The sequence below is a fragment of the Macaca mulatta genome, chromosome 10 (assembly GCF_049350105.2).
Source record: "Macaca mulatta isolate MMU2019108-1 chromosome 10, T2T-MMU8v2.0, whole genome shotgun sequence".
Taxonomy (NCBI): Eukaryota; Metazoa; Chordata; class Mammalia; order Primates; family Cercopithecidae; genus Macaca; species Macaca mulatta.
In genome coordinates this window covers 8,333,387-8,360,095 of record NC_133415.1, presented here as the reverse complement: position 1 = coordinate 8,360,095, position 26,709 = coordinate 8,333,387, and the positions used below count along the sequence as shown (strand labels likewise).

The window sequence follows — 26,709 nt, the reverse complement described above, 5'->3', positions numbered from 1 at the left end:
CTTCACTGTAGAGTAGTGCAAGCATGGCACACAATCGGTTGAAACCACGCTTTGAATACCCACCTGCACATCCATATTCTGCTCTTCACTGTCAGAGACGGAGGCTGCAGTGAGCTGAGATCGCGCCACTGCACTCCAGCCTGGGTGACCGAGCGAGGCTCCCTCTTGAAGAAATAAAAAAAAAAGGAAATTCCTTTCTTTCTTCCCTCTCCCCTTTGGTGCTCCTCCCCTCTCCTCCCTTCTCTAAATCTCCCTGCCTTCCCTCTTTTTTCCTAGCTAATTCTCCATCACTTATGGGAAGCGAATCGACCCACCCTCCCAAACTGAGCAGTTTTGGACCCGTGCAAGTTCCTAACAGCGGGCTCTGGAGCCTGGGCTTCCCCAGTCAGGTGGTGAGGGAGTCATGATGTAGGGCATTGTGTACTTTGAGCTTCTTGAAATATAGCCTGGGCAATGTAAAACCCAAAATATTAGCTGGGAGTGGTGGCATGCGCCTGCAGTCCTAGCTACTTGGGAGACTGATGTGGGAGGATCACCTGAGCCTGGGAGGTGGAGACTGCTGTGAGCCATGACCTTGCCACTGTACTCCAGGCTGAGTGACAAAGCAAGACTCTGTCTCAAAAAAAAAAAAAAAAAGAAAAAATATACCTTGAAGAAAAACATCAAACAGCTCCATTTCATGTATATATATATATATATTTTTTTTTTGAGATGGAGTTTTTTGCTGTTGTCGCCCAGGTTGGAGTGTAATGGTGCGGTCTCGGCTCACTGCAAACTCCTCCTCCCAGGTTTTTTTTTTTTTTTTTTTTTTTTTGAGACGGAGTCTTGCTCTGTCGCCCAGGCTGGAGTGCAGTGGCCGGATCTTGGCTCACTGCAAGCTCCGCCTCCCGGGTTCCCGCCATTCTCCTGCCTCAGCCTCCCGAATAGCTGGGACTACAGGCGCCCGCCACCTCGCCCGGCTAGTTTTTTGTATTTTTTAGTAGAGATGGGGTTTCACCGTGTTAGCCAGGATGGTCTCGATCTCCTGACCTCGTGATCCACCCATCTCGGCCTCCCAAAGTGCTGGGATTACAGGCGTGAGCCACCACGCCCGGCCTCCTCCTCCCAGGTTTAAGCGATGTTCCTGCCTCAGCTGCCCGAGTAGCTGGATTACAGGCGCGCACCCCACACCTGGCTAATTTTTTTTGAAACGGGGTAGAGACGGGGTTTCACCATGTTAGTCAGGCTGGTCTTGAACTCCTGACCTCGTGATCTGCCCGCCTTGGCCTCCCAAAGTGCTGGGATTATAGGCATGAGCCGCGGCGCCTGGCCCATTTCATATATTTTTGAAATTTTTATTGTCAAGTTATTTTTAGAGGGGGGGGTCTCGCCATATTGGCCAGGCTGGTCTTGAACTGGGCTCGTGCGACCTGCCCGCCTCAGCCTCCTGAAGGGCTGTGATGACAGCACAGCGGTGTCTGCAGATCTCTGGCTTCAATTTTTCAGGGCTGCCAGGTCCACGCAGGGGTGTATGTGGGATGCATCCCTAGAAATCAAAGGTCATGTGCGTGTGTGACTGGTGGATGCTGATTGTCACACTACCCTCCAGAAAGGCAGCAACATGTGCAGTCCACTGTGGCGTCCTGAGCTGTGAGTGGCCTCTGATCTCCTCCCTTCTAAGGCTGTTGATTGTGTTAACCAGCTTTTATGGAGCCCCTGCTAGGTGGCGGGAAATGGGCAGTAGCGTATCTTTTCATCCTATCAGCAGCCCTGGAGGCCCCGCTGTTTCTGCAAGGCTCAGAGGTGAGCTGGTTGTTCTGCCTCACACAGCAGGGGCTGAGCAGGGGGTGGAACTGAGGTCCAGCCTGGCTGCAGGCTCAGGGCATTTCCTGCTGGGTTGCACTGGAGTTGTGTGTGCTCTAAGGGCTTTGCGTCACCCCACCCTCATGGTCCAGGGCCAGGCTGTGACTGGGAGGGTTGCAGGTGGAAGACTAGACCAGGGTTTTCTAGCTGGGCCCACTCAGCCGGCCCTCCCTGTGACCCCAGCGTGGCCCCTGACCCTCTTGGTTTTGCCTGCCTGTGAAACGGGAAGTGTCAGATCTCACCTGCCTGGCTTTGACAGGACTGGGTGAGATCATGAGAGTCTGAGGGTCCCTACCGGGAGTTCGACCCCACCCTCAGGTCCAGCCCCACCCACCTCTGCCCCCAACCCCTGCCCTGACACTCCTGCAGCCTCAGCCCTTGAACACCTGCTGAGGACTGTGCAGGACACATCTCTGCTTGCTCGTGCTTCTGCGCAACCCGGGAGGGGCTTGGGAGGTAGATGGCGTTTCCCCATCTTCCAGATGAGCCACAGGCGAGCTGTGGAGTGCAGAGCTGTTCACCAAATGCAGGCTGCTCTGCCCAGAACCTGCCCTCCCTCCCACTCTGAGCCCTGCAGGTACCCTCAAGGCCGTGGGTGTGGCGCGCTCTTCTGCACACGAGATTTGCATCCTAACCTCTTAGGGTAAAACAGGGCTTCTGACTGGCGCCTGGTGTTTCCACTGTGAATGTGTAGGAGGCAAAGTGTGGGCTGTAGCCTGGGTGGGGACACACGGCTAGGTGTGTCTTCCTTCACCAAAGAAGGGTTTCAACTACTCATTTGCAAGTTTGCTGGAAAAAAAAGATAATAAAAATCAGTCCAGTTTCCTGGATCTGCAGCTGCAGTGACCTCACAGGGGGCCCTCTGGGAATAGATTGCCTCCATGTCTTCAGTCAACAAACGTATGTCTGCTCTATGCCAGGCCTTGGGCTGAGAACCAGAAACTGGTAAGAGCAGCAGCTCCCCTCTTAGGGGTTTACTCTGTGCCGGATCATTTCATCCCCACAATAGTCCTGTGCAATAGGTGTTACTAGTATCTCCATTCTAATTTTTTTTTTTTTTTTCCTGAGATGGAGTCTTGCCCTGTTGCCCAGCCTGGAGTGCAGTGACGCAATCTTAGCTCACTGCAACTTCCGCCTCCCGGGTTCAAGCAGTTCTCCTGTCTCAGCCTCCCGAGTAGCTGGGATTACAGGTGCCCGCCACCATGCCCAGCTAATTTTTGTAGTTTTAGCAGAGACGGGGTTTCACAATGTTGACCAGACTGGTCTTGAACTCCTAACCTCATGATCTGCCCGCCTTGGCCTCCCAAAGTGCTGGGACTACAGGCAGAGCCATCTTTATTTTAGAATTAAGGAAACAGAGGTCAGCTAACTTGCCCAGGGACACCCAACAGCCCAGTTGCAGAGCCCACACTCCAGCCCGCCACAGGTACGAAACTGAGCAGCAGCTAGTGTGGTCAGCTGGAGCCAGAGGGGAGCAGAGACACGCAGACTCTGAGGGTCCAATAAGGTGATGCCTGAATCGGCCAGGCTCATACTCATAATCTCCGTACTTTGGCAGGCCCAGGTGGGAGTTGAAGCCAGGAGTTCCGAGACAAGCCTGGGCAACAAAGCAAGACCCTATCTCTACAACAATTATATAAAAATTAGCCATGTGCATGGTACATACCTGTCCAGTTACCCTGGAGGCTGAGGTGGGAGGATTGCCTGAGCCCAGGAGTTTGAGGCTTTGGTGAGCCATGATCAGGCCACCGCACTCCAGCCTGGGCAAAAGAGTGAGATCCTATATGTGAAAAAAATAATAATAAAATTTAATTTTTATAAAAGGGCCAATAGGCATAGGCATGGGCCAGTCTGAGGTTGGCTGGTGAGCTCTGCACATTTGAAGACTTGGAGGCATGGCAGGACCAGGCACCATCCGTGGAAAGCGTACTTATCTTGAGTGTGGTTAGGGCGGGAACCAAGATTGGGGTGGCAGGGCCACAGGGGGGAGGGCCTGTTAGTGGATGTGGCACAACCCCCCCAGTATTTTTTTTTTTTTTTTTTTGAGACAAGTCTCGCTCTGTTGCCCAGGCTGGAGTGCAATGTCGCGATCTCGGCTCACTGCAACTTTCACCTTCCAGATTCAAGTGATTCTCCTGCCTCAGCCTCCCGAGTAGCTGGGATTACAGGCGAGCACCACCACACCCGGCTAATTTTTGTATTTTTAGTGGAGATGGCGTTTCACCGCGTTAGGCAGGCTAGTCTCAAACTCCTAAGCTCAGGTGATCCACTTGCCTCCACCTCTCAAAGTGCTGGGATTACAGGCGTGAGCTGCACCGACCAGGCCAGGTCTAGGGAGCCGAACAGAGCAGTGACAGGGTCGGGGTTGAGGCTGCCACCTTGAGATTAGGTTGGAGAGAGCTCCACTGAAGGCTGGAGACCAGTAAGGCATTCAGCGCAGGTGCCAGGTAAGAGCTGATCAGGACTGGGCCTCCCTTGGGCTGGTGGGGTGGCCAGGAGAGACCACAGCTGTAAGGACCCTCCTGGGCAGGCCCCCCACCCTCCAATCCCTGGCTCAACCCTGAGTTTTCCCATGCAGATCTGGGCCCCAAGGCCAGCCTTGGCCCGGTTGGTGATGGGATCTTCGCCATTCATATCAAGCCAATCTTGGGGCCTGGGCCTAGAGGCCGGAGGTTAAAGGCTCAGATTAGGTCACTTCTTTGATGTGGTAGAGGGTAATGGGTATTTAATGAGTTAATCCAAAGTGCTGTAATCCCAGTACTTTGGGAGGCTGAGGTGGGCGGATCACTTGAGGTCAGGAGTTGAGACCAGCCTGGCCAACATGTCAAAACCCCGTCTGTACTAAAAACAGAAAAATTAGCGTGGCGTGGTGGCGCGCGCCTGTAGTCCCAGGTACTTGGGAGTCTGAGGCAGAGAATCACTTGAACCTGGGAGGTGGAGGTTGCAGCTGAGCTGAGATAGCACCATTGCACTCCAGCCTGGACAACAGAGTGAGACTGTCTCAAAAAACAAACAAACAAACAGAAAAACCCACTACCACCAACAAAAACACAATAGATGGGGAAACCAAGGCTGGGGCAGGAAGGATTGGGTTAGGGTATTAATCTAAGGTGAGACGTGGTCCTGGGTCTACTCAGATGGGGAGGTTGGCGGGGTGGGGAGCTTGAAAGGGTCTTGAAGGCAGAGCGTGGGTGACTGACTCCTCAGGTAGGCCCGGCCTGCTCTCTGCTGTAGACCCTGGACAGCGTAGCCCACTCTGGTGGCTGGCGGCTTCTTCCTATCTGGCGCCTGAGGATTCTGGGAATGCCTGCTGGGTAAGGGGGCTGTTGGGACAGTGGCTCAAGGCAAGGCTCCGTGCAGCTCACAGCGCAGCTCAACAGTGAGCTGAGGTTCCACTGTCGTTCTCACTTTGCGGGGCGTGGAGGTACCGGGGTCTCCACGGGAGCACAGAGCAGGAGACTGCCTTTTCGAGGGGTAGGGAAAGGGGGGAAAAGCAAACAAGGGCTGGAGCTGCTTTCCTAGGGAAATGCCATTTGCATAGACACCCAAGGCAGCCGGAAGTTCTGGACACAGTTCTTTTAATGCCACCTTAACACGCACAGTGCTGGCAGTCTATACAATGTAAAACATCCCATCTGTGAAATTTTATTTTTTCTTCTTGAGTCAGAATCTAGCTCTGCCTCCCAGATTCAAGTTGGGATTCCAGGCATGCGCCACCACACCTGGCTCATTTTGTATTTTTATTAGAGGCGGGGTTTTACCATGTTGGCCAGGCTGGTCTCAAACTCCTGACCTCAGGTGACCCACCCACCTCAGCCTCTCAAAGTGCTGGGATTACAGGCGTGAGCCACCGCACCCAGCCCATCCATCTCCCTTGAATACTGAAAGCAAGTTGTGATCACATACTTGTGCCTAGGCCTGTGGGAGGGCGGCCCTGTGGGTCCTGCCTTCTGTCAGTTCTCCCTCGTGTGGGGGGCAGGGAGACTTGGAGCTCTGTCCCTTCTTGGCTCAGTCACGAACTTCTCTAAGCCTCAGTGTCCTGTGTGAACAAACAGTTCAGTGAGATAGTCGGAGGGCAGAGTGTTCTATCAGCAGGCATGGGGAATTGAAAATTAAGAACACCCAGGGTATTATGGTAAGAAAATAATGAGTTGAAGCATAAAGGTAATGGTTAGTGCCAGCTTCCTCCCAGCGTGCCAGGCCCTGTTCAAAGTACATGAAGGAGTTCCTTATTTCATCTTCCCAATAGCCCAGGGCAGGGCTCTCAGACCATGAAACCCATTTCACAGATGAAGAAACTGACACACTGGTGCTAACTGCCAGAGCTGGGCTTTGAACTAGGCCATTAGATTCCCATGCCACAGTCATCGTCATTATCATCGTCTAGATCGAAGACTGTTTGGTACACTGTGGGGTAAATGTGGGGTACATGATAGTGAATCGGGTCGCAGAACCCTTCTCTGCCATCAGGATGAAACATTTATTGACGTGGGAATTCGCAGTGATCACAGTTAGGAAGGCCTTTGGTGGCAAAGAACAAGAAACTCAATGAATGGCGATGAGGACACATTTGGGTTCATTTTTCTTACAAACAGTTGGAGGAGGCAGCTCGGCAACACCCTGAGGCCTGGGCGCTCTGCCTCCCCACTCTGCTCTTGCTGGCCAGCCGCTGCAGCTCCATCTTTGAAGGGGCTGCCCTGGCTGTGTCAGCTCCCTGGCATCCAACTCCTGCCTCCAGCCTCTGAGCCCTCATTGACCAGAACTGGGTTACACGGTTGCCACCAGCTGCAAGGGATGCTGGGAAGCTGAGGGAGAGGAGGGCCGCGGTTGGCTTAGATGAATGACAATGCAGGACCACCCCGAAGAAAACTGGGGTTCTATCAGCAAGGAGCCAGGTGGAATGGATATTGGAGAGGTAAATAGCGTTTGCCAGTAAAGAAGACTGTAAAACACTGTGTATGGGGTGATCCCATTTGTGAAGAAGGATGTGTGATGCGCACATGTGTTTAGGAAAAACACTAGAAGAATTAGCGATGGTCTCACTGGGAATGGGGATTGTGATACGTTTTTCTCAGGCTGCTTCTCTGCCTGTCTTCTCAAGAGAAATAGCAGACACCAAAGAACAGGTGTGGCCTTCTGTTAAGTGGTGCAGAGGAATTGCCTTGCCTGTGCAGCCTCGCCTCTGTCCCCTGTGCTGACAGCAGGTGCCTGGGTTTTCTTGAGGTCTGGTGTCAGAGAACTTCTAATATTTATTTATACTCTGATGTTGTTTCACAAAGAAGAAAAAGGCTGGGCACGGTTAGTTCACGTCTGTAATCCCAGCACTTTGGGAGGCCGAGGTGGGTTGCATCACTTTGAGGTCAGGGGTTCAAGACCAGCCTGGCCAACATGGTGAAACCCCCGTCTTTACTAAAAACACAAAATAATTAGCCAGGCGTAGTGGTGCATGCCTATAGTCCCAGCTACGCAGGAGGCTGAGGCAGGAGAATCGCTTGAACCCAGGAGGCAGAGGTTGCAGTGAGCCAAGATTGTGTCACTGCGCTCCAGCCTGGGGGACAGAGCAAGGCTCAGTATCCAAAAACAAAGAAAGAAAGAAAGGGCCCTTATGAATCATCTTCAAGTCCCTCCCTTCCAAGAACAGAGATGCTGGGCGATTTGCCCAGAGGCACACAGCATGTAGCGGGATTCATGCCTGCAGGAGCTGGGGCTGGGGGATATTGTCAGCTTTAGCGGATCAAAAGAGCGGGTGAGTAGGGCTATGCAATCTGGTGGTTACCCTGTAAGAGAGCCCCCAGACTGCTCAGTTCTGAGGGGTCCAGCCATACGCCGTCTTTTTGCCCCAAAGGAGAAATGTCTGGAGTAAGACCCATCTCCAGAGACACCTTGATGGAGACCCTCCTATATGAGCAGCTCCTGGAACCCCTAACCATGGAGGTTCTTGGTGTCACTGACCCTGAAGAGGACCTGGACCCTATGGAGGACTTCAATCCTTTGGAGTGTATGGAGGACAGGTAGGTCCCCATGGCCTGCCCCACCCCATGCCTGAGAGTGACTTCATGGGGGGGCCGGATAAGCAGAGCTTCTGTGACTGGGGGAGCACTGCAGATGCCCCCCAGGCCGGGCCCCTGAAAGGAAGATTCCCCAGATGTGGGCATGGAGGCTTCTGCCCTGGGATTGGCTTCGCTTTGCTGTCCCCTCTCCCCTGACACCAGCTCACAGACCCCTGGACAGCCACCATGTTCACAGTCCCAAGATGGACCTGGGGCCACTGGCTGTCAAAATGGCACAGTGTTTGGGCCTCAGGGAGCTAGACAGGCCAGGCCCTTATTGACCTGCTGAGTATATCAAGGCCTCTTGAAGGAGGTGGCTCTGTTGCCAGAAAGGGGACCCGATCCAGATCCCAAAAGAGGGTTCTTGGATCTCAAGCAAGAAAGAATTTGGGCCACATGCAGTGGCTCGCACCTGTAATCCCAGCACTTTGGGAGGCTGAGGCAGGTGAATCACTTGAGGTCAGGAGTTCTAGACCAGCCTGGTCAACATGGCAAAACCCCATCTCTACTAAAAATACAAAAAGTAGCTGGGGCTGGGCGTGGTGGCTCACACCTATAATCCCAGCAGTTTGGGAGGCCGAGTCGGACGGATCACGAGGTCAGGAGATCGAGACCATCCTGGCTAACATGGTGAAACCCTGTCTCTACTAAAAAATACAAACAATTAGCCGGGCGTGGTGGCAGGCGCCTGTAGTCCCAGCTACTGGGGAGGCTGAGGCAGGAGAATGGCGTGAACCTGGGAGGCGGAGCTTGCAGTGAGCCGAGATTGTACCAATGCACCTCCAGCCTGGGCAGCAGAGCGAGACTGCATCTCAAAAAAAAAAAAAGAAAAAAGTAGCTTGGCCTGGTGGCACATGTCTGTAGTCCCAGCTAGTCGGGAGGCTGAGGCAGGAGAATATCTTGAACCCAGGAGGCAGAGGTTGCAGTGACCCAAGATTGCACCAATGTACTCCAGCCTGGACAACAGAGTGAGACTCCATCTCAAAAAAAGAAAAGCTGCTCTATAGGCAGAGCAGGTGCATGTGCTGCTCGACTGAATATGCTTATAGTTGTTTATTGATTATATGCTAAACAAGGGGTGGATTATTCAGGAGTTTCCGGGTAAGGGGTGGGCAGTTCCCGGAACTGAGGATTCCTCCTCCTTTTAGACCATAGAGGGCAACTTCCTGACGTTGCCGTGGCATTTGTAAACTCGTGGCACTGGTGGGAGTGACTCCTAGCATGCTAATAGAGTTGGTGCACAGTGAATAGCGAGGATGACTGGAGGTCACTTTTGTGGCCATCTTGGCTTTGGTGGACTTTGGCTGGCGTCTTTGCTGAATCCTGTTTCATCAGCAGGGTCTTTGTAACCTGTATCTTATGCTGACTTCCTATCTCATCCTGTGACTGTGACTTAGAATTCCTAGCCTCCTGGGAATGCAACCCAGTAGGTCTCAGCCTTTTGTTACCCAGCCACTATTCAAGATGGAGCTGCTCTGGTTCAGTTGCCTCTGACGGCTCTCATTTTAGAAAACCAGAACCGGGCTGGGCGCTATGGCTGATGCCTGTAATCCCAGCACTTTGGGAGGCTGAGGTGGGTGGATCACCTGAGGTTGGGAGTTCGAGACCAGCCTGGCCAACATGGTGAAATCCCATCTCTACTAAAAATACAAAAATTACCCGGGTATGGGGGTCGGGGAGGGGGGCGGGCGCCAATAGTCCCAGCTACTTAGGAGGCTGAGGCAGGAAAGTCACTTGAACCCGGGAGGCGGAGGTTGTACTGAGCCCTGTGATTGCACCACCGCACTCCAGCCTGGACAACAGAGTGAGACTCCATCTCACAAAGAGAGAAGGAGAAAAGAAAGAGAAAGAAAAGAGAAAGAAAACCAGAACCTATGGAAGAGGCTGAGGAGGCCATGCAGTTCCTGGCCCCAGCTTCAAAGAATTACTGAGGCATGAAGGGATCTTCCTAGGACTGACAAGGCCCCTGGAGGCAAAAGGATTTGCCTGGGGTTTCAGGGGCCAAGGTCCAGTAGGACCTGACCCTTGCACTCTGCCAGCTGCTCCCAGCTATGTCCAGGCACACCCGGCCTTCCCAGCGGCAGGAAGGCCACGCACTTCTTTTCTTTTTTTTGAGACGGAGTCTCTGTCACCCCGGATGGAGTGCAGTGGCATGATCTCTGCTCGCCACAAGCTCCGCCTCTCTGGTTCCCGCCATTCTCCTGCCTCAGCCTCCTGAGTAGCCGGGACTACAGGTGCCCACCACTACATCCGGCTAATTTTTTGTACTTTTAGTAGAGATGGGGTTTCATCATGTTAGCCAGATGGTCTCGATCTCCTGACCTCGTGATCTGCCTGCCTCGGCCTCCCAAAAGGTGCCGGGATTACAGGCGTGAGCCACCACACCCGGCCGCCTGGCTAATTTTTATTTGGTATTAGTAGAGACGGGGTTTCACCATGTTGGCCAGGCTGGTCTTGAACTCCTGACCTCAGGCAATCCACTCACCTTGGCCCCACAAAGTGTTGGGATTACAGGCGTGAGCCACCACGCCCGGCCAAGACTGGCACTTTCATTCTTCCCCTGGTACAGATGAGGGATGTGAAGGCCCAGGAGCAGCTGACCTCAGTAGTTTCTACCCTGAGCCTGGAAGAGAATGATCAGGCCTGACCTGAGCTGTTGCTTTCTGCTGGGGAATCCTGGCTCTGATGTGGCGCTTCCCACAGGCCAGAGACCAGCTCCAGGTTCCACAGGATTCTTTTCTGCTGTCAGCCTCAGGATTTTTAGTCATTAAGGTCCTGGACACAGGGATTGGGCTGGCTGGGATTTTAGAACTGGAGGGACTTGTCCATTAATGGACAAGGATGGATGGACAGTGTTTTCCATCCTGGGGCAGTGTTTGCCTGAGGTTCCCCAGGGTGACAGGAGGTAGGACCACAGCCCCCAACCCTGATTGCCAGCCCACCCCTGTACACCTCCTACCTGCATCCCCTTCAAGTAGGGAGCATAGGCCCAGGGCATTAGCAGGTCAGGTGGGTGGGGCCAGGGCCCTGGCCCGGCCTCAGCTCAGGGCCCCTAGGAGTCCCACCTCCCTGGGAATTCCTCCGCTGTAGTCACTGGGATGGAATGCACACAGGTCCCTGGTGGAGGTCCAGACCAGCAAGCTGGGAGGGTGGGGAGTGTCTCAGTCTTTGTGTGGGAGTGGATGTGGATGGGGTGTAGGATCAAGGATGTGGCTTAGTTGGGGGGGCCACCAGGGGCTTCTTAGTCCCCCCATTCTGAGAGTGGTGGTGCCAACAAGGCTGGTTTCAGGATTGGGAACCAGGACACAGGTCTTAGAGCCCCCTCACCTCCCACAAAGGAAGGTAAGCTGCAACCCCTGTGGGAAGCCAGCCTCAGCCATCCAGGGCGCTCAGCACTCCCCAGACCTGCCTGTTCCCCTTGTCCACCGTTTCCACCAAAGCCCACAGGTGGGCCTGCCCCAGGATTCTTCAGGGAAGTTCAGAGACCGAGTTCTGGATGTTCAGGCATCCCTGGGTGCACGGGCAGGCTGCCTCAGGAGACTCACCTGCTGCTGACGCTAGTGGGCAGTCACGGGCACAAGAAGGCCTGGGACTCGCCACGCAGGCAGTGCTGCTCCCTGGTGTCTCTGGCACCTCTGGGGCCACCCACGGATGGGACCTCGCGGGTATCTCTGAATCCAAGTGGGAGCTGGAGGAGGGATGCAGGGAGGCCCGCTCAATGCCTGCCCCGAATCTGACACCATCTTTTATCCTCTGGGCCACTCCCAGCCACACACAATCCATTGGCTGGGTGGGTCCAGGTACATGTGGCTTCCACAGCACAGCCACACCCCGACTCCTACGTGTGCTCCCTGCAGTGACATGTTGGCCCTGCGGCTGGCCTGCATCGGGGACGAGATGGATGTGAGCCTCAGGGCCCCGCGCCTGGCCCAGCTCTCTGAGGTGGCCATGCACAGGTAACCGGCCTGTGCCCTGCCCAGGCCTCTATACCTGGGGAGGGGCCCTGGGCGGTGGGTAAAGGCCCTGAGTGCAGCATAGGGCTGGGCAATGTGGGGAAGCCCTGTGGGGAATGTATCCTGACACTCTGGGGCTGTACCGAAACCCTTTGCTGCTTCCCGCACCTCCCTGGGAGCCCCCAGCTCCTGGCACTGGCCCCCTGCCACCTGTCCCTGGCATTCCTGGGCAACAGACAAAGCAGAGCCCAGGGCCCTTCTCTCGCCATCCTCATCAAGCCCAGATGGTACATTTCCACCATGGTCTTTAAAGGAGGTGCAACGTAAGCTCGGATCCTAGACCCTGAGGGCTGGGCCTCTCAGCTAGTCTCCGGTGGGGGAACAGAGTGGGCAGTGGCTTGCCAGGGCCCTGTAGAATGGGGGTTTATTTTCTATGTGGCCAGCTCCGGAAGACAGGGACACTGGCAGGCGGCTGGCTGGGGAAGGAAGCAGGAAATCAGAATGAATTTCACCACAAACAGGCCCCTGCAGGTGAAGGTGCCCATGGAAAGGGCCCCGCGTGGCTGTGGGGTGGGAGGGCACAGGCCCCTGCTCCCCACAGCTGTGATGGTGTCATCTAAGTACAGGCTGTCCCTACCTGTTCCTGCAGTAATGGCTTTGTCCCCCCATCCTCTTTGTCTGTAGCCTGGGTCTGGCTTTCATCTACGACCAGATGGACGACATCAGGGATGTTCTTAGAAGTTTCATGGATGGTTTCACCACCCTTAGGGAGAACATAATGAGGTTCTGGAGATCCCCGAATCCCAGGTCCTGGGTAAGAGCCTTAGAGATTCCTGACCCTGATTTGCTCTGCGGCCAGTGGGGGCTGTCAGAGCTGCTCCTCAGGGCGCCACAGTCCCCATCACTCCCTGTCATCTGCTGTGTCATCATTGTCCACATCCGCCTGGTCCCATAGGCTTCTGAGTTTGGGATTCCTGGTTATGAGTGCACAAACCAGTGCGTGGTCCTGGGTCTCCCTCTGGCCCGAGAGCCTTCACCTGGCAGACAGGATTCTCGTCTCCTCGCCAGGGCAGAGGCCTCCCTGAGCAGCCGTCCTGGCAGCCTGGTGCCACTCTGCACTGCCCACCACCAGGGCAGCTAACCGCCCTGACCTGTGTCCACCCTTTGCCTGTGTCCCACAGACTGGCAGCCGCTGGCCTCTTTGGCCATGTCCTCAGGGCCACTTTCCCCCTCTCCTGAACTCCTTCCTTCTCTGGTTCCCTCGAGCTGCTTCCCAGTCCCCACCTCCCTGGGCTTCCCCTTGGAACTCTGCTGTCACCCCGTCTGGCCTCATTGCTGGGGCCTGCTCCGAGCCTGACTCCTCTGTTTTACTCCCGCAGGTGTCCCGTGAACAGGTGCTGCTGGTGCTGCTGCTGCTGCTGGCACTGCTGCTGGCGCTGCTCAGCGGGGGCCTGCACCTGCTGCTCAAGTGAGGCCCCAGCGGCTCAGGGCAGGGCTGGCCCCACCCCTGTGACCACTGCCCTGGAGGTGGCGGCCTGCTGCTGTTGTCTTTTTAACTGTTTTCTCATTATGCCTTTTTATATTTAAACTCTGAGATAGTGCTGGAACACTGCTGAGGTTTTATACTCAGGTTTTTTGTGTTTTTTTAAATTCCAGTTTTCGTTTTTTCTAAGAGATGAATTCCTATGGCTCCGAACTTGTTGCCGGTTAACTGTGGCTTGTGCCCAGGAAGAGCCATTCACTCCTGCCCCCGCCCACACGGCAGTTAGCAGGGGGAGTGCTGGCCACACCCCTGTGTGATGTGTGATGCCCTTGGCAAAGAATCTACCGGAATAGATTCCAAGGAGCAGGAGTGCTCAATAAAATGTTGGTTTCCAACAGACTCTGGTCCTCTCTGGGAGTTGGCAGTACCTGCACAGGCTTCCTCTTGCCCCAGGGAGGCGCACCGTGTTGGTGGGGAGGGCAGGGCCTGTGTGTTCCTAATCAGATCCTTCCCTGCAGCCGGGGACCACAAATGCCGTCTTGGTTTGGCCCAACGGTTTGCCTTCTCCCTTGTCCTGGTCTGTGGCGTAAAATCCACTGTTGGGGGTTATTTCCTTTGGGCTTTCAGTTCCTGTTTAGGGGATGCCTGTCTCTCCCTGCACAGACTTCCAGCCAGAAGGACGCAGCCGTGGCTGTTCTACCAGAACAGAGCCCCTCACTCTCTGGCACACAGTAGGCACTCAATACATATGTCTTGGGTATGTCAACAAATGTGGGACTCTGTTTCCCAGCTGTCAAGTGAGGGGGTGAACAAAACTGCCAAGGCCAATTGGGTTCTACAACCTTTCAGATTTGTGACCAAGGAGCCCTGGGGGGCAGGCTGGCGGTGGAGGAGGGGCTCCCCTAGCACTGGCCCAACTTGAGGCCACACCAGCATGTCCCCAGCATCCACAGAGCAGTGCAGCCTGCAGCAGCCAGTACGCCCCTTCCCACTGAGAGGGCACACCCGCCCATGGTGCAGGGCTGGCAGAGGCGGGGCCAGGCTTCCAGCTTCCCCACACACCAGCCCCGTGGCATCATCCTTCCCAACATCCAAACGTTTTTCCAAGGGGGAGAAATGGACTGGGTCATGTAAAGAAATACTCATTTTTAGGGCTTTTTATGTGGCCTTCAAAGCACGTTGCAAATAAATCCCTTTCACTCCTCAGAGGAGGAGCCATTAGGAAGGGAGGGTGTGGCAGGTGCAGCCTACAGCCTCTCCTCAGGAGGGCAGAGGGCGTTATCCCATTTGAGCCACCTGCAGTCATCTCGGGGGCTCCTCAGGGTCCAGGTCCACAGGTTCGAGGGTCTGCAGCACATTCACGGCGCTGTAGGACTTCCAGGCCTGCATGTTACAGCTTTTCAGGATGGCTCCCAGCTGCCTGCCGGGGCCTACTTCAAAAGTTTGGGGGAACTCTCTGCCCTTTTTCCTTTCATATATGGCATGCATCGTCTGCTCCCACTTCACCGGGGAGACCACCTGCTGAGCCAGCAGCTTCTGGATGTGGCTGGGATGCATGTATCTATGCCCGTGGACATTGGAGTAGACAGAAACCAGAGGCTTCTTAATGTCAATTGCCTTTAAAACTTGCGTCAGGGGCTCCACAGCTGGCTCCATGAGGCGGGTGTGGAATGCACCACTAACCGGTAACATCCTGGCGCGTCTGAAATGAAACTTAGAGGAATTCTTCTGGAGAAACCGTAGAGCCTGGGGAAGGAAGGAAGTTTCAGCCGGGCAATGTCCCAGAAATCCGCCTTTAGGGATCTGACCATTCACATGGCCAAACTGGGAGGGTGACCACAAAGAGACCCACAGCTGTTAGATGTGGACATGTGACCTGTCTGTCCCAGCACCATCCCCAGGCAATTCACTTAACATCCTGGAATCTCTTCTGTCTCATCCCTCAAATAAGCACAATTCCATCTACTTCACAACGCTGCCAGGAAGAGCAAACCCTACAAGGCACGCAACAGTGTCTGATAAAGGAAAAAGCACTATCTAAGAAGTGTTAGTTCTCAGAATTCTATCACTCCTTTCATAATTTTTGACCAGTCTGTTTGCTTTTTATTCCATCATCTTCAAAATAAAAATTCAGAACTAAAATTCAAGCCCCATTTCACAAAGCAGGGTCTGGGATATTGTCACCTTCATCTGGGGTTTCTCTGGAGGAGAAAAGAGCTCTCCTCTTGATGCCAAAAACCTCCCTGGAGGCATCTGAGCTTAGAAGGGGACTCGGGCGAGCCAATAGCTCCAAACCCTTGCAACAGTTAGCAAGCAACAGAACTTGCAAAGGTCTTTAAAATAGCAGATATTCTTTTAATTTTTATTTTTTATTTTTTTTGAGGCAGAGTCTCACTCTGTCGCCCAGGCTGGAGTGCAGTGGCCGGATCTCAGCTCACTGCAAGCTCCGCCTCCCGGGTTTGCGCCATTCTCCTGCCTCAGCCTCCCGAGTAGCTGGGACTACAGGCGCCCGCCACCTTGCCCGGCTATTTTTTTGTATTTTTTAGTAGAGACGGGGTTTCACTGTGTTAGCCAGGATGGTCTTGATCTCCTGACCTCGTGATCCGCCCGTCTTGGCCTCCCAAAGTGCTGGGATTACAGGCTTGAACCACCGCGCCTGGCCTAATTTTTATTTTTTTTAATTATTATTTTTTGAGATGGAGTCTTGTTCTGTCACCCAGGCTGGAGTGCAAAGGTGTGATCTTGGCTCACTGCAACCTGAACCTGCTTGAACTCACAGGTTCAAGCAATGCTCCTGCCTCAGCCTCCCAAGTAGCTGGGACTCTTAAGCGTGCACCACCAAGCCTGGCTAATTTTAGTAGAGATGGAGTTTCACCATGTTGGCCAGGCTGGTCTTGAACTCCTGGCCTCAAGTCATCTACCCACTTTAGTCTGTCAGTGTTCCCTTGAGACTGCTCCCATAGCCTGAGTCCTGGGCTGAAGACACCCAGCAGAACTCAGCCTGGTGAGCACAGACCAGGAGTGGGACCTGTGCTTGTGTGCTGTGACCACTGAAATGTGGGCTACTTGTCACTGCAGCAAAACCTGGCTTGTACTGACTCACCCATGCTTCCCCTCCACTATCACCCTCCATCCGGCTTCATCCCACTGAGGGCTGGATTGCAGGAACCAGGAGCCTCTTTGGTCTGGGCCTTCTGGACTCTGTAGCCCAAGCCCCTCCCTCCACACCTAGATTGTCTGAGTGACTGGCAGGTATGAGGATGGCTACTCAGTAGCACATCCTGGAGCATTTGTGGTCTCAAAGTGCTTTCCGTGTAAGGTCTCTGGACTCTGGCTCAACAGTTGAGCCCTCTCAAGTCCCAGGCTAGGGCCACAGGGGTCAAGGTCACCATCACAGGGGCCAGCAGGCTCCTCTGCAATGGCCAGTCCTTGGCCCAGGCATTGGGCGAGCAGGGCCCAGGAGCCTTTTCACATCAGTTGTTGGAAAGGGGCTTCCCCACTGAGGAGTTACCCCTGCCCTCACCTGAGCTCTTTGCTGTGGCACTACCAAGAATACCAAAGGACAGCTGGGCACAGTGGCTCACGCCTATAATCCCAGCACTTTGGAAGGCTGAGGTGGGCAGATCACCTGAGCTCAGGAGTTCAAGACCAGCCTGGCCAACATGGTGAAATCGTCTCTACTAAAAGTACAAAAATTAGCTGGGCATGGTGGCGTGCGCCTGTAGTCCCAGCTACAGGAGAATCACTTGAACCTGGGAGGTGGAGGTTGCAGTGAGCCAAGATCGTGCCACTGTACTGTAGCCTGGATGACAGAGTAAGACATTGTCTCAAAAAAACAAAAAAAGAAGTACCAAAAGGACAAACCTAGGAGTTGTCACCTAGACTGGGTGCACCTGTCTGGGAGCCTGTTGGGGAGACTCCTGCCCTGACTAGGAGGTCCTTCCTGAGTCACTTCTGGGCTTCCTTCCACGGCTGCTACAGGGAATGCATAACGAGCTCCATGACTGACCTGGGGCCACCGTACCTGACTTGCCTGCCACCTCAGAACAGTCACAGGAGGCTCCCGCCAACTTCCACTACTTCAGAGGAGTCAGTCGGGAACGCCTGGCATACAGTGAGCCCTCGAAGGGGAAGGGGAGTCAAGCACAGTCAAGTGGAGGAAACAGACTCCAGAGTGAGACGGGCTCAGGCTACCATCCCCAAGCACTCGCCTCTCTCTGCCTCAGCATTCTGGTGTGGAAAATGTGATTAAGAAACCCTTCCTTTAGCTGGGTGTGGTGGCCTGTGTCTGTAGTCCCAGCTACTTGGGAGACTGAGGTGGGGGGATCACTTGAGCCCAAGAGGTCCAGGCTGCAGTGAGCCATGATGGTGCCACTGTACTCCAGCCTAGGCAACAAAGTGAGACCCTGTCTCAAAAAAAAAAGCAGCGCTTCCTTCCATATAGCACAGGATGGGCTGTGAGTAAGTAAGACACGAAGTAAGACAGAAATGCCTGGTCTGGGCAGCAGCCCCTCACACGGGCTGCAATCTGCGCTCACTCTGCATTCCCCGAGCCGGGCACTCAGCACCCACTGCTCTTTCCGTAGGGGGCTCCTGCCGCTCTGCTCAGGATGCCCCACTGCTGATGAATGCGCGCCCATCCTCCAGCTGCTGCCTCCGGGGGTTGCTCTTAGGCCCATCAGTAGTCAGCCAGACCCTCACTGCGCCCCTCAGCCTGGAGTCATCCATTCACAGGGGTTCTTCCTTTGACGCTAGGAACCCTGGCTAATCAGTCTGTGCGTCCCCAGCGCTTGATAAATGTTTGGGGAAGTAGCAAATGGAAGGAAAGACGGTGGAAAGGAAATGGACTCCAGTGCAAAAACAGACACCTAAAAAAAGCAGGGCAGGCAGAGCGATCTAGCAGAAAACAGATCTCTTGGTCGGGCGCGGTGGCTCACGCTTGTAATCCCAGCACTTTGGGAGGCCGAGACGGGCGGATCACGAGGACAGGAGATCGAGACCATCCTGGCTAACGTGGTGAAACCCCGTCTCTACTAAAAATACAAAAATTAGCCGGGCGCGGTGGCAGGCGCCTGTAGTCCCAGCTACACTGGAGGCTGAGGCAGGAGACTGGTGTGAACCCGGGAGGCGGAGCTTGCAGTGAGTGGAGATCGCGCCACTGCACTCCAGCCTGGGCGACAGAGAGAGACTCCATCTCAAAAAAAAAAAAAGAAAAGAAAACAGATCTCTTTTCTCTAAGGAAGCAACCAGATCAGAGGCTCCTCAAAAGCCCAGAATGTACTACGGGAAGGCCCTGGAGATCACCTGGCCCTGCCCCTTTACATGGGCTGGCTGGTTGGTTCCAGACCCCATTCTACACATGGTGGAGCAGGGCAGCATTCTTGCTCCTGCCCGCTTTGCAGCACTCAGTCCACCTCACTGCCCTGGCACCAAAATACTTCCTGAAGAGCAGGCTGGACAGAGCACCCACCACACTGCTGGGCCTCACGGGTGTGGAGCAGTTCCAACCCTGTGTACTCGACTGGGGTTTATGAAGGCGGCTCCCATCAACACCCACCTCTCGGTGTCCTGAAATCACCCTGCAATCTGGAAAGAGGTAGTTGGACACTTCACATACAGGGTTCTCCATGCCTAGAGACTTGCAGTGTTCCCGGGCTTCCAAACAGGCAAAGTTGAACTCGGACTGAGGCTGGCCGAGGACAGACAGCATCCCACTGGGGACAGCTTCTGAAGCTTCCTGCATGGCCTCAGCTCGGATTTTCACCGCATACAAACCTGTCCAGAGAGAAGTGCATTTGGAAAAATGAGGGCACAGAATGAAGGAGAAAAGGCCAGGCCTGAAAAACAAAGGTCAAGCTCCACTCTGCACTAGAGACAGTGACACTAGTGTCTGCCGCCGGCCCACAGGGCCACAGTTCTATATATCTCCATCGACTACACAGGCGCTCACCACCAAAAGTACGCTGCTGTGCTTGGCACTATGCAAACTAACCCAAGGAGCTTCCTGCCATAAAGCTGGTTTGGAGTAGGACAGTGGTGGGGGCAGTGTCCAGAGACATTTTCTGGTTGTGCTGACTAGGGGAGCGTGCCACTGACATCTAGTGGGTAGAGGCCAGGGATGCTGCTCAATGTGCTGCACTGCACAGGACAGCTCCCCTTACCCTCCACAAAACAAATGACCTGGCCCAACAGCACCACTTAAAAAAAAAAAAAATAGTGCCACTATTGAGAAACCCCAGTGAAAGGTAAAGAGGAACCGGGTGGAAGCAGCCACATTGCCTTAGCCAAGTCACAACCTCCTTGAGGTTCAAATTTTTAGTTAGTAAAATGAGGATAATAGTATCTAATCTGCCTGGGCTGTTGTGAAAGCCGGGAATGATTATTAGTTAGGTTATCAAGAGAGGTCAAGCCGGGCGTGGTGGTTCACGCCTGTAATCCCAGCACTTTGGAAGGCTGAGGCAGGAGGATTGCTTGAGCCCAAGGAGTTCGAGACCAGCCTTGGCAACACAGGGAGACCCTGTCCCTACAAAAAAATAATAAAAATTAGCCAGGCATAGTGGTGCGTGCCTGTAGTCCCAGATGCTTGGGAGGCTGAGACGGGAGGATCACTTGTGCCTGGCAGGTTGAGGCTGCAGCTGTAGTAAGCTATGATTGCTCCACTGCACACCAGCCTGGGTGACAGAGCAAGACCCTGTCTCAAAACAAGAACAACAAAAAAGAACCATCAGAGACATGGGCCACTGTACTACATGAATTTCAGTAATATAATTGTCCTAAGTCAAGTGTTACTGTCCCTGCTTAGAGCTAGAGAACCTGACACAGCCAAGGCAGATGAACGAAAACCTACGACTCCTGGTTCAGTGTGGCTCAAGAGCGTGGAGAGAGGGCAGGCTGTGCCCAGGCAGGCAGTGCCAATGATAGTAACAGTGGCCTGAGGGCTGGTCACTGTGGCTCGCACCTGTAGTTCCAGCACTTTGGGAGGCCAAGGCAGGCAGATCACTTGAACTCAGGAGTTCGAGACCAGACTGGACAACTTGGTAAAACCCTGTCACTACCAAAAATACAAAAATGAGCTGGGCGTGGTGGTGTGTGCCTGTGGTCCCAGCTACTTGGGAGGCTGAGGTGGGAGGATTGCTGGGGCCCAGGAAGTCGAGGCTACAGTGAGCTGTGTTCATGCCACTGTATTCCAGCCTGGGTGACGGAGTGAGACCCTGTATCAAAAAACCCTACAAAGCCACACATAAGAATGGCCTGAAACTACCAGACCCTCAACACCCTGGTCCTGCTTCCTGGGCAGACAGAAGAGATGAGCAGACCAAAAAGAGATTAAGGGACCTGCACAGCATTTCAGAGGTCAACAGAGAGGCCTAAGGAGCAAATTCTGACAGATCTTCGTTCACTTAGCACTTCTATGTACTGGACTTTTAGCTCCCTTACACAAGAACTGTAGGACAAATACATAAAGAGCCTGTGACATCAGGTACTTGGAGGCTAAGGCTTGAGACCAGGAGTTAGAGGCTGCAGTGAGCTATGACTGCATCACTGCACTAAAGCTGGAAGACAGAGCAAAACCCTGTCTCTTAAAAAAACAAATGAACAAGAGCCTGTGACAAGAAGTGGAAGAAAACATACAAGAAAACGGGGGAGAGCACGTAGAAGTCCTCCCAGAGACATTCAATAACTAAGTAAAATGTCAAGGGAAAAAATTAGGCCAGGCACAGTGGCTCACACCTGTAAGTAATCCCAGCACTGCAAGAGGCTGAAGCTGGAGGAGCACTTGAGTCAGGAGTTCCAGACCAGCCCTGGCAACACAGCGAGACCCCATTTCTACAAAAAATTTTAAAATTAGCTGGGCATGATGGTGTGAGCCTGTAGTCCCCAGTTAGTCTGGAGACTGAGGCGGGAGGATCACCTGAGGCCAAGAGGCTGAGGCTGCAGTGAACTATGACTGCACCACTGCACTGTAGCTGGGGTGACAGAGCAAGATGCAGTCTCAAAAAAAAAAAAAAAAAAAAAAAGAAAAGAAAAAGAAAACACAAAATTGTAAATATGCTATAATTCCACACTTTTTTTTTTTTGACACAGAGTCTCATTCTGTCACCCAAGCTGGAGGGCAGTGACACAATCTCGGCTCACTGCCACCTCTGCCTTCTGGGTTCAAGCGATTCTAGTGCCTCAGCCTCCCAAGTAGCTAAGATTACAGGTGCCCGCCACCACCACACCCAAATGATTTTTGAATTTTTAGTAGAGATGGGGTTTCACCATGTTGGTCAGGCTGGTCTCCAACTCCTGCCTTAGGTGACCCGCCTGCCTTGGCCTCCCAAAGTGCTGGGCTGGGATGATAGGAGTGGGCCACCACACCAGGCCTAATTCTGCACATTATGTACACATAAAATGATACATGTAATAAAATTATTTCATAAAATGTGAAATTGGGCCGGGCACGGTGGCTCACGCCTGTAATCCCAGCACTTTGGGAGGCCGAGGCGGGCGGATCACAAGGTCAGGAGATCAAGACCACGGTGAAACCCCGTCTCTACTAAAAATACAAAAAATTAGCCGGGCGCGGTTGTGGGCGCCTGTAGTCCCAGCTACTTGGGAGGCTGAGGCAGGAGAATGGCGTGAACCCGGGAGGCGGAGCTTGCAGTGAGCCGAGATCGCGCCACTGCACTCCAGCCTGGGCGAAAGAGCGAGACTCCGTCTCAAAAAAAAAAAAAAAAAAAAAAAAAAAAAAAGTGAAATTATGAAACTTTCCTTAATAATGCTATAATGCTTTGGAAAAAAAAAGCACTACAGTGAAATTCACAGAAAATATAATTAACCACTTTAATTTGTATAATTCAGTGGTATTTGGGGTATTCATAATGTTGTGTAACCACCAACTGTCTCTAGTTTCAAACACTCCATGTCCACTATGTAGGCACTCTCCATTTCTCCCTCTCCAGTCCCAATAACCTCTCGTGTTTCTACACTAGATTCTTGTTGGTTTGTTTTAGACAGGGTCTTGCTCTGCCATCCATGCTGCAGTGCAGTGACACAATCATAGCTCACTGTAGCCTCAGACTCAGGGGCTCAAGTGATCTTCTTACCTCAGGCTCCTGAGTAGCTGGAATTACAGGTGCATGCCACCAAGCCCAGCTAACTTTTTTTTTTTTTTTTTTTGACAGGGTGTCACTCTGCCACCTAGGCTGGAGTACAGTGGCATGATCATAGCTCACTGCAGCTTTGACCTCCTGGGTTCAGGTGATCCTCCCAAGTACTCGAGCTGGGACTACAGGTGCCCACCACCATGCCTGGCTAATTTTTGTCTTTTTTTTTTTTTTTTTGAGACAGTCTTGCTCTGTCACCCAGGCTGCACTGCAATGGTGCGATCTCGGCTCACTGCAAGCTCCGCCTCCCGGGTTCATGCCATTCTCCTGCCTCAGCCTCCTGAGTAGCTGGGAATACAGGCGTCCACCACCACGCCCGGCTAATTTTTTGTGTTTTTAGTAGAGACGGGGTTTCACCATGTTAGCCAGGATGGTCTTGATCTCCTGACCTCGTGATTCACCTGCCTCGGCCTCCCAAAGTACTGGGATTACAGGCGTGAGCCACCGCGTCCGGCCAATTTTTATATTTTCAGTAGAGATGAAGTTTTCACCATGTTGCCCACACTGGTCTAAAACTCCTAGGCTCAAACATCTATCTGCCTCTGCCTCCCAAAGTGCTGGCATCACAGGTGTGAACCACCGCATCCAACGTAATTTTTGTTTTTTGTTGGGGGCAGAGATGAGGGTCTCACTATGTGGCCCAAGATGGTCTGGAATGCCTCAAGTGATCCTCCTGCCTTGGCCTCCCAAAGCGCTGGGATTACAGACATGAGCCATGGTTCCTGGCCAGCAAAAATCTTAAGAAGTAAAACTGATATGGCTCCAGATCCAGTATTTATTTACTCTTTAATTCAATGAACATCTACTGAGCACGCACTATCCGTGGCAGGTGCTGCGGGTATAAGTGCGCAGGATAGTGGGTGAGACAGTTCAGCAAGCAGATTTTGTGAGATTATAAAAATAAGGGAAATCCCTAACGAATCCTTCAGGCTTGAAAAGGAATCACAGCAAAATCCTGTCCTCATGCGCCAATGTCACCTGTCCATGTGCTCCCTTCCCATCACCTGAGTGGGTCCAGTATCATTTTTGGCAGTGTCCCTTATCCCTAATGAGCCCAAGACCACAGCCTGGCATAAAACCAAACTCCTTCCTGTACCTTCAGCAAATTCCATGGCTCCGGCAAACACTAGGGCTGCAAATTCTCCCACGCTGAATCCAGCGGCAGCAACACAGTTCTCAATCACCTGTGGGAACAGACGCAGAACGTGAGGCCTCATTCTCCCGGGGAGTCCAGTTCCAGGACCCTGCACTTGAGAGATGGCAGGGTGTTTGGCATCTCAGGAAGCCAGGCTCTACGAACTTGGTGCACCAGCTGGAAGAGGACACACAGAAGTGACGTTGACAACCACTGAGTCCTGCCCCTTTATTTAGGAGGAGCTTTCCTGGTTATAGTCCAGTCTACTCCATCCATGCGTCCATGGTCACACTGACACCAACCCAGGGCTCTGGATTCCCTTGCCGTGGCCCTGCAGCAGGCTCTCAGGCCATATCATTGTGTACAAGTTAAGTGCATCACTTTTTTTTTTTTTTTTTTTTGAGGCGGAGTTTCGCTCTTGTTGCCCAGGCTGGAGTCCGATGGTACAATCCCGGCTTACTGCAACCTTCACCTCCCAGGTTCAAGGAATTCTCCCGCCTTAGCCTCATGAGTAGCTGGGATTATAGGCACCTGCCACCATGCCTGGCTAATTTTTGTATTTTTAGTAGAGACAGGGTTTCACCATATTGGCCAGGCTGGTCTCGAACTCCTGACCTCGTGATCCACCCGCCTCAGCCTCCTGAAGTGCTGGATTATAGGTGTGAACCACCTCACCCGGCCAAGAGCATGACTTTGAGTCAGAGACTAGGTTTCTTAGCTCGGGAGAGTTCCTAATCCCTCTGAGCTTTTTATCTCATCTGTGAAATGAGGAAAGAACAGGACCTACCCCAAAAGGCTGCTGAGAGAATTATGTGAATATAATGTTTATACAGTGCTTAGCACAGACCCAGCCTAGGGTAAGCAGTGAATGAATATTATGATGATGATTCAACAGGAACACGTAACTAATTCTTCTAATATCCCTGAGTCTGCATTCCTCAACCATCAAATAACAGTATTAACCTCATAAGGTGGTTGTGTAGGTGAAATAGGGTAAAGGATCTCAAGTGGTAGCTTAACATTTACCGTCTTATTAAATATTAATAACAATCAATCCACCACCTTCGAATGAAGTGACATTCTCAACTAATCTCAGTGTTCCTTCATTTAGGCCAGTGCAGTGGCTCATGCCTGTAATCCTACCACTTTGGGAGGCCGAGGTGGGTGAACCTGGGAGGTGGAGTTTGCAGTGAGCCCAGATCGAGCCACTGCACTCCAGCCTAGGCAACAAGAGCAAAACTCCTTCTCAAAAGAAAAAAAAAAAAAAAGCATGCCATTTAGGCTGGTGCGGTGGCTCCCGCCTGTAATCCCAACAGTTTGGGAGGCTGAGGTGGGTGGATCACTTGAGGTCAAGAGTTTGAGACCAGCCTGGGCAACACGGAGAAACCCTGGTTCTACTAAAAATACAAAATTAGCTGGGCGTGGTGGCCCACACCTGTAATCTCAGTTACTCGGGAGGCTGAGGTATGATTATCACTTGGGCTCAGGAGGCAGTGGTCTGCAGTAAGTCAAGTTTGTGCCACTGCACTCCAGCCTGGGTAATAGAGCAAAACTGCATCTCAAAAAGAAAAAAAAAAGAAAGAAATTTAATCCTTTAAAAATCATTTAGTAATTCATTCAATGATTTAGGATCATTTAAAACCACAAACCGCCCTCCACTCCCACATCCCCTTTACCTGCTCTCTACTTCTTTCTGTAACACTTATCATTTTAACAGAGCATCCAATTTACCTAGTTATTGCATTTACTGTTTTCTTTTTTTTATTATTTAATTTTTGAGACGGAGTTTCGCTCTTGTTGCCCAGGCTGCAGTGCAATGGCAAGATCTGGGCTCACCGCAACCTCTGCCTCCCAGGTTCAAGTGATTTGTCTTCCTCAGCCTCCCGAGTAGCTGGGATTACAGGCACGCGCCACCACGCCCGGCTAATTTTGTATTTTTAGTAGGGACAGGATTTCCCCATGTTGGTCAGGCTGGTCTCGAACTCTCGACCTAAGGTAATCCGCCCGCCTCGGCCTCCCAAAGCGCTGGGATTACAGGCATGAGCCACCGGGCCCCTCCTCATGTACTGTTTACTATCTGTCTCCACTAAGATGTAAGGTCCCCTAGGGCAGGGATCGTTGTTTTGCTCAGGGCGCCTAAAACATTGCTTGGCATACATGGGAACTCTATAAAACTAGATCGAGGCCGGGCGCGGTGGCTCATGCCTGTAATCCCAGCACTTTGGGAGGCCGAGGCGGGTAGATCACGAGGTCAGGAGATCGAGACCATCCTGGCTAACATAGTGAAACCCCGTCTCTACTAAAGATACAAAAAATTAGCCGGGCGTGGTGGCGGGCGCCTGTAGTCCCAGTTACTCGGAAGGCTGAGGCAGGAGAATGGCGTGAACCCGGGAGGCGGAGCTTGCAGTGAGCCGAGATCTGGCCACTGCACTCCAGCCTGGGCGACAGAGCCAGACTCCGCCTCAAAAACAAACAAACAAACAAACAAAAACACCTCGATCGAATGAGTGAGACGTGGGAGCCCCCCGGAATGGCAGGCGGAAGCCCCTGGGAGGACCACCCTGGTGATGAGAGCTCAGGCAGAGCTCACCTTCCCCCTCCTGCCACGGGGCCTCCGGCCTCACCGAGGGCTGCAGGTGATGTAGTTTTTCCACAGCGGCCAGCGATGCCACGAAGATCGCGGGCTGGCAGTGCACGGTGCGGTCCAGGGTCTCCTGCGGCCCGTGCAGGCTCAGCTCCAGCAGGTCGTAGCCCAGTACTCGGCGGGCGGCGGCGTAGAGTTCGCGGACGCGCGGGTAGCCGAGCAGACCGCGGCCCATGCCCACCACCTGGCTGCCCTGGCCAGGGAAGAGCAGCACGGAGCACTGGCCCGGCATTCGCCGCTCCGTCGCCGCCGAGGGCGCCTCCTCCTCCGCCCCGGTCGCATCTCGCAGCAGCTCCGCTACATCCTGGGCGCCCGGCGGAGGCACCGGGAAGCTCGAGACGCCGCGGCGGCCGCTGGCGCCCAAGCCCCGGGCCCACGCGGTCCGCGCGACCCGAACGCTCATGGTCGGACACCTGCCAGCGCGCGTTACTGTGGCGACCGAGGCCCAACTGC

General features: G+C 53.3%; 2 protein-coding genes and 1 long non-coding RNA gene across 6 annotated transcripts in view; 2 read left to right on the top strand and 1 right to left on the bottom strand.

The window, feature by feature from the left end:
* The window catches only part of BIK (BCL2 interacting killer), a 22,665-nt gene extending 8,940 nt beyond the window's left edge, over positions 1-13,725 (top strand). For 2 of the 3 annotated variants that reach the window (XM_077949458.1, XM_077949459.1), the window contains exons 2-5: positions 7,688-7,853; positions 11,750-11,848; positions 12,530-12,659; positions 13,225-13,725. In XM_077949458.1, the coding sequence (XP_077805584.1) occupies positions 7,693-7,853; positions 11,750-11,848; positions 12,530-12,659; positions 13,225-13,317 (483 nt within the window). In that variant the 5' untranslated portion in view covers positions 7,688-7,692 and the 3' untranslated portion in view covers positions 13,318-13,725. Of the gene's footprint in view, positions 1-7,325; positions 7,854-11,749; positions 11,849-12,529; positions 12,660-13,224 lie in introns of all 3 variants that reach the window. The other variant, XM_001108040.5, reaches the window with a different exon arrangement.
* The window catches only part of LOC144331627 (uncharacterized), a 26,005-nt gene extending 5,039 nt beyond the window's left edge, over positions 1-20,966 (top strand). Inside the window, exons 2-3 of the long non-coding RNA XR_013398937.1 lie at positions 789-926; positions 20,445-20,966. This is a non-coding gene — a long non-coding RNA (uncharacterized LOC144331627). The remainder of the gene's footprint in view (positions 1-788; positions 927-20,444) is intronic.
* MCAT (malonyl-CoA-acyl carrier protein transacylase) lies at positions 14,456-26,709 on the bottom strand. Of its 2 annotated transcripts, NM_001261372.1 has the most exon segments (4): positions 14,456-15,074; positions 18,886-19,103; positions 23,574-23,661; positions 26,237-26,699. In NM_001261372.1, coding segments are annotated over 4 exon segments (1,173 nt in total). In that variant the 5' UTR covers positions 26,660-26,699; the 3' UTR covers positions 14,456-14,630.

Coding starts and splice junctions, on each gene's coding strand:
- MCAT (XM_077948633.1), bottom strand. CDS start 26,659: ATGAGCGTTCGGGTCGCGCGGACCGCGTGGGCCCGGGGCTTGGGCGCC. Junction 23,662..26,236: donor TACATCACCTGCAGCCCTCG/GTGAGGCCGGAG, acceptor CTGTTCCCACAG/GTGATTGAGAACTGTGTTGC. Junction 15,075..23,573: donor AGCCATGGAATTTGCTGAAG/GTACAGGAAGGA, acceptor TTCCTTCCCCAG/GCTCTACGGTTTCTCCAGAA.